The 12,320-nt window shown below is 35.8% G+C and overlaps 1 protein-coding gene across 1 annotated transcript in view; it reads left to right on the top strand.

Annotated features, from left to right (window-relative positions):
- Nucleotides 1-12,320, top strand: part of LRBA (LPS responsive beige-like anchor protein) — a gene marked incomplete at both ends in the record, with an annotated part of 409,769 nt that overhangs the window by 157,810 nt on the left and 239,639 nt on the right. Inside the window, one exon of the mRNA XM_080343895.1 lies at nucleotides 10,677-10,843. Coding sequence (XP_080200021.1) covers nucleotides 10,677-10,843 — 167 coding nt within the window. The remainder of the gene's footprint in view (nucleotides 1-10,676; nucleotides 10,844-12,320) is intronic.

The following is a 12,320-nucleotide window of genomic DNA, read 5'->3' as shown; positions in this document are numbered from 1 at the left end:
TCTTCAGATTCTTCCATCAAGGCACAGGGAAGTGAATTATTGAAAAGATAAAAATAAATTTGTTTGCTTTCTGTCAGAGTTCATATCCACAGCCAACCTTGATAGAAGACCAGAATGATTTAGACAAGTTTGCTTTGGAGATTCATAACATATGCTTGCTGGACAGAATTGAGTTATCTCTGCTCTGGAGAGTAAGTTATTGTAGCAGGAGCTGACAGAGATGAAGATAACTGAGGGAAATTCAATTACCTTTTAGTGTTTTCCTTCTAATAGGTTTCTTAATGTGAAAAAGATCCTTAGATGATGCGCCTGTGTTGCTTTGTGAGATCTGCTTTGATACCTACATGCAGAATAAAGTGAGCTCTTCTTTTCAGGCCTTCATTAAGGATGAAATATGCATCTGATTGCTAAGTGGGTGTTAACTTTTGATCCAACATATTGTCATTTGTAACCCAGATTACTTTTGGCAGTAATCTTGAGTATTGTCTCAAATACAACTTCATTTTCAAAAGTACAGTTTTTATGTGAGAAGCTTGTTTATAACAGGAATTGAAGAAAGAGGTTACAAAACTGTAAAATATTTTGCTATAATCTGTTTCTGTTTCTGCATGTTCAGTTGTTTTCTTGTTTGACTTTTCCTGGCAAAAGCTCTCAAGTTGCAAATAGTGTTCATGACAGACCTGAGTTCAGGTTGTTGGGCTAAAGCCCATCCCATTTGACTATAGCTGGATTTTAAGTGAAACCTCTTCAGTTCTGAAGCTACCACACCAGGGTAGACTGGTGCATACAGGAATTAGGATGCTATTATTTGTGTTACTTGTAAAAATTTCCATTTTTTTATAATGGCTGTTGGTTGAAATGAAAATTTAGAAGTGAAGCCAGCTGCTTCTGCAGCTGCGTGTATGAAAACATACCACACATATGTTTGTGTACTTGCAATATGCTTTATTTTACTGACCCATTAAACTACTGTCTGTAGCTGAATGTAGTAAAATGTATATCCTCCAAATGATTTTATTTTTGAAACTTTGACCCTATTCAGCTTTGGGAAATAAAGTTCACTCTTTATCTGGAGGATTTATCTAAGCACTTGCACACTGATATTTCTATAAAAGTAGCACTTGCACACTGATATTTCTATAAAAGTAATGCAGAACGAGTATCTTCATGTTAGATTTATTCATAGCCCCAAAATAGGTTTGGATGTGCCTAAATCCATAGCATACATGACCTACAGAATTCTGTATTGAAAATCTAGTTTGTAGTTTAAATAGTTACTTGTCTTGACCTATGGCTTCTTGGCTATATAAGCTATAAATGTTATTTGTCATTAGCTTGTTTCTACTCAAATTGTAGTATGCATAGTCTCATCTTGTAGTCAGTGCAGTCTTCTTGTTTAGGCATGACACAGTTTGATTCATGCGGGTTTATTTTTTTTATGTTCATAAAGGTGGCTTCTGAAAATCAACTTTAGGGCGATGTAAAACATATTAAAACAAATGCTTTAAGCTACTGAGATGTTTAGAGAAGTTCAGCAGTGTAGCCTGAAGGCATTTACAGTTAAGGTTTTCAATATTATCCATGTTTCTTAGTCACACAGAGTATTTCTCTGTTCCACTTATTGGAATATTATTAAGGAGGAAGTTGTGCAAAATATTGCTTCTAGTGTAATAGTTTGTCCTGAGTTAGTATTTCTCATTCCAATGAAAGCTTCAGCCTTTCATTGAGAATGCTCTGTTCTCAATATAAAATGTAGTTACTGTGCTGAAATAAATATCTCCATGAGTGATGGCTGAAAAGAAACAGTAACTGTTGAAATAAGGATTTCACAATTACATTGCTAAAGTGATCTTTATTTTGTAGTACGTGGGACTTGAAGTCTGTCTGGGATCCAGGGAGGGAAATGGTGGAAAACTGAAAAGCCACACCCAAGGGTGACATTCCCGTTAACCTTTTCTAAAGGTAACCTTTTGTTTCTGAGTAGACCTACACAGCTCTCCAGGAAAGGGAACAAGACCACACTAATCAGAATTCTTAACAGGAACTTCAAGGTCCTTTCACATTGCAAAGCAGTGAGAGAAAAGTGGCAATCCAACTTTTCATCTTAACTTTCCTATATTAGCTTTTAAATGGGAATCACTATAATAGATTTTAAAAATATTTTTTTCCCAGTTTATCTGATTCTTTTATAAAAATGTTAACAGAATGAGTCCACTTACTGATTTTTCTCTTTGACCTAGATAAGGAAAAATTGAGCCAATCCCTTTGGGATGGTCTTAGTTCATGAAAAGATGATGAGTCAGGTTGGTCTTCAGATGATCACTGTGTCAGTGAAGGTGCTAAGTGACTTAGAGACCTCTGGGTTTCGCTGTTAATCTGAAGTTTTACTGGAAGTGGCAGAGTCAATCCTTAAAAAGTCTTACCAACTAGAAAACCAAATTGTCCTTACTGTTCTGTTTCACACAAGGAAGAAGATATATTTCAGATGCTCCTGATACTTACACTCCTCCCTCCCACCTTTTTCCTGCTCACATTTTTAGGTCCTTGTTGTTAGTTCACTTTTTAGAAAATGCATCTTCAAAGATTTCTGGCCATCTTAAAGGACTTAGGTATGTCTTGGAAGGCGATGATAGTGACTGTAATGATGAGCAGTGCAAGTGCTTTGGTTGTCATTATGCCTTTTTTTTTTGTTTGTTTTCTTTTGTGCCCTAGTGTCAAGATACTGTTTTGGTTTGTTTTCTGTGGTGGGTGGGTGGGTTTGTTTGTTTGTTGTTTTTGTTTGGTTGCTTTGGTTTCTGGGGGTTGGTTGGTTGGTTTTTGTGTGTTTGTTTGTTTGTTTGTTTTTTACATTAAGCATAATAAGTGACATCTTAAGGAGTCCAATCAGGTCTGAAAACAACTTGGTATCCAAAGTACTGAAGCCTATTGGATATGTGCTTGTCATTGCCATGCAATCAGACATGGCAAGACAGGAAACCGTTATGCCTAAATGTCTCGTTACTCAAATTAATATGAATTCTCTGTTCTTTCTTCACGAGTTGGTGTATTTTGATAAACTCTGAAGCTCCTGGATTAAAATCAGAGTTCTATTCTCAAACCAAGACACTGAACAGGGAAAGCTGAAAAGCACTTGAGAGGGACTATGTTGAACTGGCAACAGAAACACAGACCCTGAACTGCAGGGATATCTCAAGGGGCTGATCTTTTTGTCTTTTGGAAATCTGGAATTTTGCATTATCTTGGAAACTGTTTATGTAGAGATTTTGACTAGAAATTAATTTGCTTTGCATGCATTTTGCAAATTTATAAAGAGATTTAGGGAGTGTGATGTAGCAGGTTTATCAAGCAATAAATAACAAAATCAACCAAGACATGTTGATTATTTTTGCATTGTAGTCTACATATAATATGAATGTGAGTTCTTACCTGATAATAAAAACAGGTCCCTTTATAGGAACACACATTTCTATAAGGTAGGTGTTGAGAGAATTAACGTAAGTCATGTGTTAAATACTAATATACTTAAGTATTTATAGTATGTCTTTGATAGCTATAGAAATTAAAGAGTTTTCATTCATGCAAATACCTTTCACTTATTGTAGCCAGATTAAAGTGGTACAAGGTATTTTGTATTAAGGTTCCAAATTATCTTTTGGTTTATCTGCTTATTATCTGAATCATTCCGACTAAATTTTTACATTCTTTGTGCTCTTGCATGTTGAATTACTGTAAGTTTCAGACTTCTCATTTTGGAGAAGGAGGTTAGCAAAATACTTCCAAATTAAAACTTTTTTTTTTTTAAATTAGTTATTTTTATTTCATTGACTATTTCAGTTTTTTCCATGTTTTGAGGTATTACTGTTTCCCCACTGTCAGAAATGTACATTTTGCCTTTCTTGTGAAAAATGGTTCAGAGCTTGTGAAGAATTGCCATTTGTGTAGTACCTTTAAGGGCTTCTTAGTATTTTATTTTGTTGTTCAAAGATACTAGCGTGTGTTCCCTGTTCTTAGAGACTTCATTTAAGGTTTAATGGTGCCACCTGAACTGCATGTGACTCTCAGTCTGTTCAAGCATCATTCCTGTGCCAGGTCTTGGTGCTGTAAGTTGTAAAAAGAGCTGTGCCAGCAGCAGGGTGTCTGGAAATCTGAATCCTAGGGGTGTAATTATTTGGCTACTGGGGCCAGAACTACTGGACTACTTTTTACCTATCTTACAAGTGATAGAGGTCCTCGCTGTGCCACAGCAAAACAAGACAGTTGGAGAGGTGGTGGTCACGGGGAATGAGGACACTTCAGACCTTCAGTTTGTTGAGGTTCATTGGAAATGTGCCATGTGGCTCGTAGTCACGCAAAGATTTCTGTAAGATCTTGACCAACAGATCGAAAGCCACAGCGAGACTTATTTGGCGACCGTTTCCTGAGCTGATGGTACCACCATTGCAGTGAATGCGAACTACTTCCCCTCATTCCACTAGGTGTTCATATTATACAGAGGGGAGGAAGTGTCCTGATGCTGTTCTTTGAATAAGGTAATAACAGCAATGACAAAAGGTGAAGTTTGGCTGGGTAGTATGAGAAAGACTCTGCAGAGAAAAGAGAAGAAAAAAACAGATGGGGAATGTTGAAAGTAAAATTGGAACGTTCCCTTGACCAGTCTTCCCTGCACTTTTGGACTCTAGCTAAATATTGTATTTCTATTCTGGCAGTACAAGTTGCTCACACATCTTTAGCTACTGGTTTCAGACACGGTGACGATCAAATATTGCTTTGCTTTGATTGAAGCAATTGAAGTCTCTGTATTTGGCCCACCTTGAGATTTATTTGTATGTTTTCACATGATTAAAAGGTATTTTTCTCCCTTTTTAAAATTTAAGTTGTGTAGAAATGACAATGTGAAAAAATTGGAAAACCAAATATCTAACAATTATGAAAAATCAGAGCAGTGTAACCCCAATTTGGCCCTCAGTAAGCATGTATAGTGAATCTTTAGATTATTCAAGTATGTGTCTCCTTTGCCTGGACAGAGCAGATGTTCGTTATAAAATAAGTGAGTTTATCAGTCACAGAAGTCGTTCATGGATCTGATTCATTTGTTGCTTGTTAGTGAATACAGTACTAATCTCCGTGGTGGTGTTGAAGCAGTTGAATGTCATAAGGTTGATGCAGTGTGGTTGGGAAATAGCTTAAAAGATCATACCTGGCTCCTTTTTTGCTTAATATCTAACCTGAGAGCACAGAGCCACCTGTGCAGGAGTGCTGAGCTTTACTGTTTGCAGAGCATGGGGGAATTGTGCTTTGATTATTTCTAGCTTGAAAAATGCCTTGTACTTGGAAGATGTGGACCCAAAGGATCTCAAATGTAGTGCCCAAGCTTAGTGTTTTTAGGATCTTAGCATGTTTTGAAACAAGAACATTATGGAGGGACTGCATACATAAACTGGATTTGCAAAAGAGAGAGGCAAAAAAGTGCCTGTCTTAATGCTTGCTTTGAATGTAAAGCATTTGGGCATATGTACATTGAGAACTGGCTTCCTGGGTTCAAAAAGAACATTTGTTTATTGTTGATGACAACAGCTAGCGGTGATGCTTAGAGAGTTAGAATATTGGGATAATGTAGGGCACATATAGCAAATCCCAGTTTCTAGCGAGGAGTAAGTGCTTTTACTTGTTTGTGCAAAGCGTTGTCTTTGATTCTGATCCAAGGCTGCTACTGTAACCCAAATAATATCAATTAGATAAGCATCAAAGAAAACGTTAAAAAAAAAAGTCCGTAGTACTAATGGACACAGTGGAATAAATCTGATGTTATTTGTTTCTGCTATTTACCCTTTATTAATTCTGTCAGTTGGTTTTATATCCAGTTTAATTCTTTTTTATTTGTTTCATTTACCTACTTCACTAAATTGAGTTCATTTAAAAGATACGATCTTGGTAAAAGTGTTTTGCCCAGTGTTTAGTTGAGTTTACTAAAGCTTTATACTGCAAGACCTAAAGGTAAAAAATAAAGCTGTTGGCTCAGCACAGATTAAAACCAGATGTCTCTTGAGATCCTTGCCTTTCTCTCTAATAACTAACCCAAATGGACTGTCGTGTTTTGTTTTGTTTTGTTTTGTTTTTCTGCTCACGACCATAGTTTTACCAGTCTGTGTTTGGTGTGATCTAAGTCAAATGTGGATATTTCAACCCATCATGTTTTTTTTAAATGCATGTGGTGTGTGGTTGGTGGTTTGTTTTGTGTGTGTGTGTGTGTGTGTGTGTTGGTGGTGGTTTGTTTTTGTTTTGTTTTGTTTTGTTTTTTACTCTGAGGAATCTCCAGCTACAAAATCACTTCCCCCCACCTCCACATTTGTTTTACAAACAGTTGATTTAGATGCAGATTTGTTTTAATCTTCAAATCAGATAAAAGGCTGGAAAAGTGGATAAATGAGGTTTGGAACACTATAGGTTGCAGAGATGAGAAGCCATTGCATTGTGTTCAGTCCATTAAAACAAGAAGAAATAGAAGAGATACTTTGATAAGTGTTCTGCTGGTGTTAACCTTGATGGCTATTATCGGGGGGATGATGCTGTATCTATTTCATTGGCTTAAGCTTTTTTCATGCTGAGAGAAATCAATACTTTGAGTCGTTGGATGACAGAGGCATCACTTCAGAATTGACGGTGGCTGTCAGACTTTGTCATTGGTTGACTTTTGTTCGCTGTTGAGGTTTTAAGCTTTCATTTTTCTAGGTCTTATTCAGGAGTCTTTGTAAGATTTCCCTGGGTAGCATTTTTAGTCCAGACTTTAAACCTCAGGTCAGAGGTCAAGTGCAAAGATCTGTGAAAGCAGAGGACTGAGGAGCTCCTTCATTTACTAAAATATCCTTATTTGTAGGGAATTTGCATTAGTGACAAGAGTATGTGTTATCTTATGGATGATTTTTCCTCTAAAATGACATCCTCTGAGACAAGTCGTTCACAAAGCAAGTAGCTTTTAGCCAAGTTAGAGAAAGGAACTGGGGCATGTCAAAGTATTCAGTGATCTCTGAGTTAAGGAATAAAAGTTAAAATGTTCAATATTGCTTTTAAAAAACCCTACACTATTAAACTTGTTTGTAGTTTGTAGAAAGTATTATGTTTTGGGACTGCAAAGGTGCACATGCAAATAGTACCGTGCAGCAGAAATGTTTTACTTTGAGCTTTATTTGAAATTATTGTAAAGATCAAACAGAAGATAATTCTGAAAACACTGGGTTAATCCTCCTCTTCACTGGAATACAGACAGGCAGAATAGACTATTCACCTTGTCAATATTTTGCAGTAGTATTTCTGGAACCTTTCCTGCATATGTAATATATTGTATTTTCATACCTATAACTTACCTTTTGGATAACCTTATGCCTCTTTAGAATTACTGTTCCTTAAAATTAAATGGTCAGGTAACTTTCATGTCCAAATAGCCTGCAATCTTGTCTAAGCGGGGAACAGGAGAGAGGAGAAACCCTTGTTCTGCTCTGTGATAACATCAAATAGGAGAAGGTTTCTGTTCCATTCTGGGTGAAGGGGTAAAGAACAAGTGTCTTTGCTTTGTTCTGCTTTCTACTTAATACTTACCCTTTGTAAAACTTGAGCAGCCACTGAATTTAACATTTATTGTAGATAAACCCTGGACTGTATCTATGAAAACACATTTTTCTTCTTTCAGAATATTTTGTTTTATCATGAGTGTGATTACAGTACTTCTGTGATTATAATTCCATTGCATATGTGCCCAAACTGATAATAAAGATTATATAGGCCAAAGCAGTAGTGGAAGGAAGGTTTGACAAATTTGTTTGTGTGCAACTGTATGTCTAATTGTAAAACCATATTTGAGCATGACAGGGTGCATATCGGAAGTGCAAGAGATCAAACAATAAAGAAGAAATAAAACTGTAAAAATAAATTTCACATAAATGGAAGTATTGGGATTTAGTGTGAAGTATCAATGTGTACCACTCTATATCTCAGTATTACATCTCTAGAAGGAGTGGATCAGGTGAACCTGAAGGCATCTGGAAACTGAAAAAGTTCAACAGAGAAATGGAGACTTTTATGGCTTTCAGAACAGTTTAGTGGTGACCGGCTACTTTGGGATGGGTCTCTTTCAGTTTCTTTTGGTGGACCTAGGCTTTTTCACTTCTGCATTAATAATTATTGCAGAGAAGGAGGGCGAGAAACAGCTCCTTTTTTGCTGTATGTTTGGCATATATCAGGGGTAGGAACCACTGACAAGTCACCTGTATGATCAAGAAGTGGTTTATTCTTTTTATTCTTGTAAAACTTTCTTAATGTTGGCAAATATAGATGTGCCAGATATTTGGCAGAACTGTGGCTTTCTTTCTGTCCTTGTTTGACAAATATATATTGTAAGGAGCGTGTTATAGTTCAGAGTCCCTCCTGGAGTGATGCAATAATTTATAGGATTGTTGCAGGTGGGAGTCTCTTAGTTTTGGTTAGTAATTTTAAATTTCTATTCATATTAAGTGCTGAATTTGCTGAAAAGTGGAGTACTGTACATTTTCGTGTTGCAGCAGGCTGATTCTGTGTTCATGGAAGTTGTCAGGACAATAAAATACCATTTTTTCCTTCATTTGAATGTCACAGCTACACTTTGAAAATCTTCATTGATGTTTAATGAATGATGTGTTCAAAATCACATCAAGAAGAGACTTTTTTTTAAAGAGGTACAAGTTCATTGTATCTTTTACAAAACATTCCAGTTTGATTTCCATTTTATCATGTTTTAAGGTCAAATGTGACTTTAATGTTCCATAAAGAGACAGAGATTGATAATGGGGAAAGAATAACCCTCTAATGTGATTTATATCTATGGATTTTATGTCAGATATGAAAAGTTGCTGTTCAAATTGTAAAGGAGGATCCATTAAAGAGCACTTTAAAACAGTTTACTACTTAGCTTACCTTAGCTTACACTTGGTTTTAAAATTCTGCCCTTTCAAGCAACTTAAAAATAACAGCTTACATCTACATAGTGCTGAAAAGAACTTGGAATCATCACAGGTGCAAAACAGATTATAGTGTTAGAAGACAGCTGTATTTAAAAACAGCTAGAAAAATCTTGATTAGAGTTGGTTATGATTTAGCCATTGTATATTTTTGTGCAGAGGGGTAGCAGGCTGCTTCATGTAGGAGTACAAAAGCCAATTTTTGATGTCTCATTGAGCTAGGAAGTCAGCCGCTCATTTTTCACTCTTTCTGGTTCTGGTCAGGTGAGCGTTGCTCTAAGGTGTGGGAAAAAATATGAGGAAACGTGTAAATATGTTAAAGTAGTTCTTAAAAATTTATTCATCTGTTGGTACATTTTTGTTATCTAATGTCTATGAAAATCTACACAACCCAAATTTTGTTTTATTTGTGGGGGTTTTTTTCCCCATATTCCTTCCTTTCTCTCACTTTATTTGACATATATATTTGTATATACACAGATATAAATAACATTCCTAGCCTGCATATTTTTATTTGCAACAGTTTTCTAATGCTTGTACATACGGACTTATATATATAAGCATTGCTACTGTTTTAAACATAAAAAGCTGTTATCTATTGTGCTGTTATCTAAGCTCTAAGATATAGTTTTAGTAGCATCTGCATCAGCTGTCCTTCACAAAGAAAAAGCAATTTTTTTTGTTGTTAGGCAGACATTTGTGTCCATTCTACTAACTAGATCATAGAATAATCCAATCATTGACAAAGGCTGAAATGCTTTGTCAGGCATATGTGATCTGTGGAATTGCCAGATGAAAACTGAAATGAGAAACAGGGAGTGCTGAAGTGGGGAAAAGCCTTTATTGTTTCTACCAGTGTTTGGATTTGTTGTGGGTCTGCATGTACAGTTGTTTCATGATGGGGTGATCTAAATTTGTTGCCCATTTTTTGAGCTCTGTATTAACCAAAAATTTTCAGAAGATCGACAAAACCCAAAATGATAACAAAATGTCGTAACAAAGACTCTTTCATAGTTTTGAGTTCTGTTTGTAGGTGTGACTTTCAGCTCTTATTTGCTAGTACTTGGTTTTGAGTACCTCAGCAAACAGAAGCTGTTCATACAACACGTGTAGTGATTGTCTTTCCCCTGCTGGCCTGCAAATGTGCTCAACTTTAAGAAGCCATCTGGTCAAGATCGATCCAGTCTTCATATGCCTTTAGTCTTCTGTCTGAATGTGTGCAGATTTTCTCCTTAGCTTTTATAGTTATTTATACAAGTAACAGCAAACAGTTGGCCACCTGAGTCTAACGGAGAGTCATGGGAGTGGAGTGGTCAGCTAGCTGGCATTCATTATTCCGAAACTTGCCTCATCATTTTATAATACTGTTCCCTTATTTTCTTATAAAAGTGGTTGTGCCTATATGTTTTATTATGCAATTAAGCCACTAACGTGTTGGTGTTTGCTAAATCTTAAGTGTGTGCGTGCTGTATAGTTAAAGAATTCATGACAAACCAGAATCCTCTGCTTGGCTTTCTGGATGGGTTTGCTGCGGGCAGCTGCACAGTACGTCAGTTCACAAACCTGTCAAATGGGGTTAATTCTTATTTCTCGAGGGTTTTGTGTAAGTAATTAATTATGAAGTGCTTAAAGTTCCTTTGGATGGTGTAATTAAAATGCGAAGTAATAAAGTCTTTATTTTCTTCCTAGTCACTGTGTGCCCAGTATTCTGCAGACAAACGGGAAGAAGAAAAAATGTGTCATCATTTGATAATGGCAGCTAAGTACCGAGACCAGGTGACCGCAACTCAACTAATACAGAAAATTATCAACATTCTGACAGACAAGCATGGAGCCTGGGGAAGCTCAGCACCAAGGTAAAGCAGTTTTGGGGTGTTTTTAACTATTTTTGGGAATCGAGCTGTGCTCAGCTATGCTCAGGTGATTTGAATTAATGTCTTATGGTCAAATTTAAAGGTAAACAAGGTTTTTCAGGTCATTTTGTTTAAAAAAATATATAAAAAGGTAAAATGGGTGTGTCGGTGTTTAGTCTGCGTGAATGTCAGAGAATGTGTTCTGTTAGAGCAGTAAATAACAGGGTGGTTACCTTGTGACTTTAAACTCTGCTATAGTAATGTGTTAGAATTTCTTTTGACTGTCCAGTTCTACCACTAGCATTTATTTGAAAAATAAATTTTTAAAGTAAATATTTTCTTACAACGAGCTTTCTCTGTGATGCATTATGTTGTATCAAAACTTTAAACAAACAAATTCTTAAGTCACAGGGAAATTAGGAGTTTTGTAATTCAAGGTGAAAACAGTGCCACCAAACCCATTCTCCTTTTGGAATTTTCAGTATATACCTTCATTACGATACTTGTCTGACTTCTTTAGCACAAGTCACAGCTAAAGTTTCAGTTGTGAATCTAAAATACAAGTTCAAGTTCTTGTGGTGCGTCCTTAATTAAGGCTTAAGAATAACTGAAACATATTTGGGCTAGAACATAACCATGTTAAATACACTAGTATACTGACATTTATTTGACTATTATTTGAATGCAATGGAATAGTAAGCATGAGAGATACACAGAAGTAGACAACAAACTGTTTATCCCAATAATCTCTATTCATTATTCAATTACTGCTTCTTTTCTGGAAAGGAAAAAAAACACCATTCCCAAGCACTAATAATTTCTATAACGTACGGTAACGTAAAGAAAAATATGAATAAAATAGTGAATAAAATTAATTGGAAGTGTTCGAATTAAGTGTTGTGATACAATGGCATAGAATGCTTATTTCACATAAATACCAGCTTTGGGCTCCAGGTTATAAGCTTAAAAACAAAGTCAAAATAAGTGCTTAATGTTGGTTTTCTTTTTTTCAAGTAAATGATGCTTAAGTATAAAATGCCTGTTTAAGGAAAAACATCAAGGGTATAAAAACAGCAGTCTATTTCAACATTTCTAGGAATTTCTATATACTTAATTCCCATACAATTTTAAAGTAAGGCTTGTATTACAATTGTCTAAAACCAGTTCTCTTTAAGGAATTTGTATGTCTGTAATTTTGGTGAGTATGTATCTCATGATTTTGTCCGTCAGTTTGTGCCTCTGGATTTAAAGCTATCATACTATCTTTTCACTAAGAGAATCCTACCTGCTCTTTAGGTGTGTTGTGCTTGTTCTGATAATATTGGTATAGCTGGAGAGGGAAAAGTGTAGATGATAAAATATTCCATGCTTGAAGGGAATGGAATAACTATTTTCTGATAATCCTCAAATAAGGTTTATGTAATCAGCTTGTGAATTACAAAGTACACAAAATATGGACATGGTAATTTCCATTTTATAA

The sequence above is a fragment of the Nesoenas mayeri genome, assembly GCF_963082525.1.
Source record: "Nesoenas mayeri genome assembly, chromosome: 4".
In the NCBI taxonomy this organism is placed as follows: Eukaryota; Metazoa; Chordata; class Aves; order Columbiformes; family Columbidae; genus Nesoenas; species Nesoenas mayeri.
This window is presented reverse-complemented; position numbering and strand designations above follow the sequence as displayed.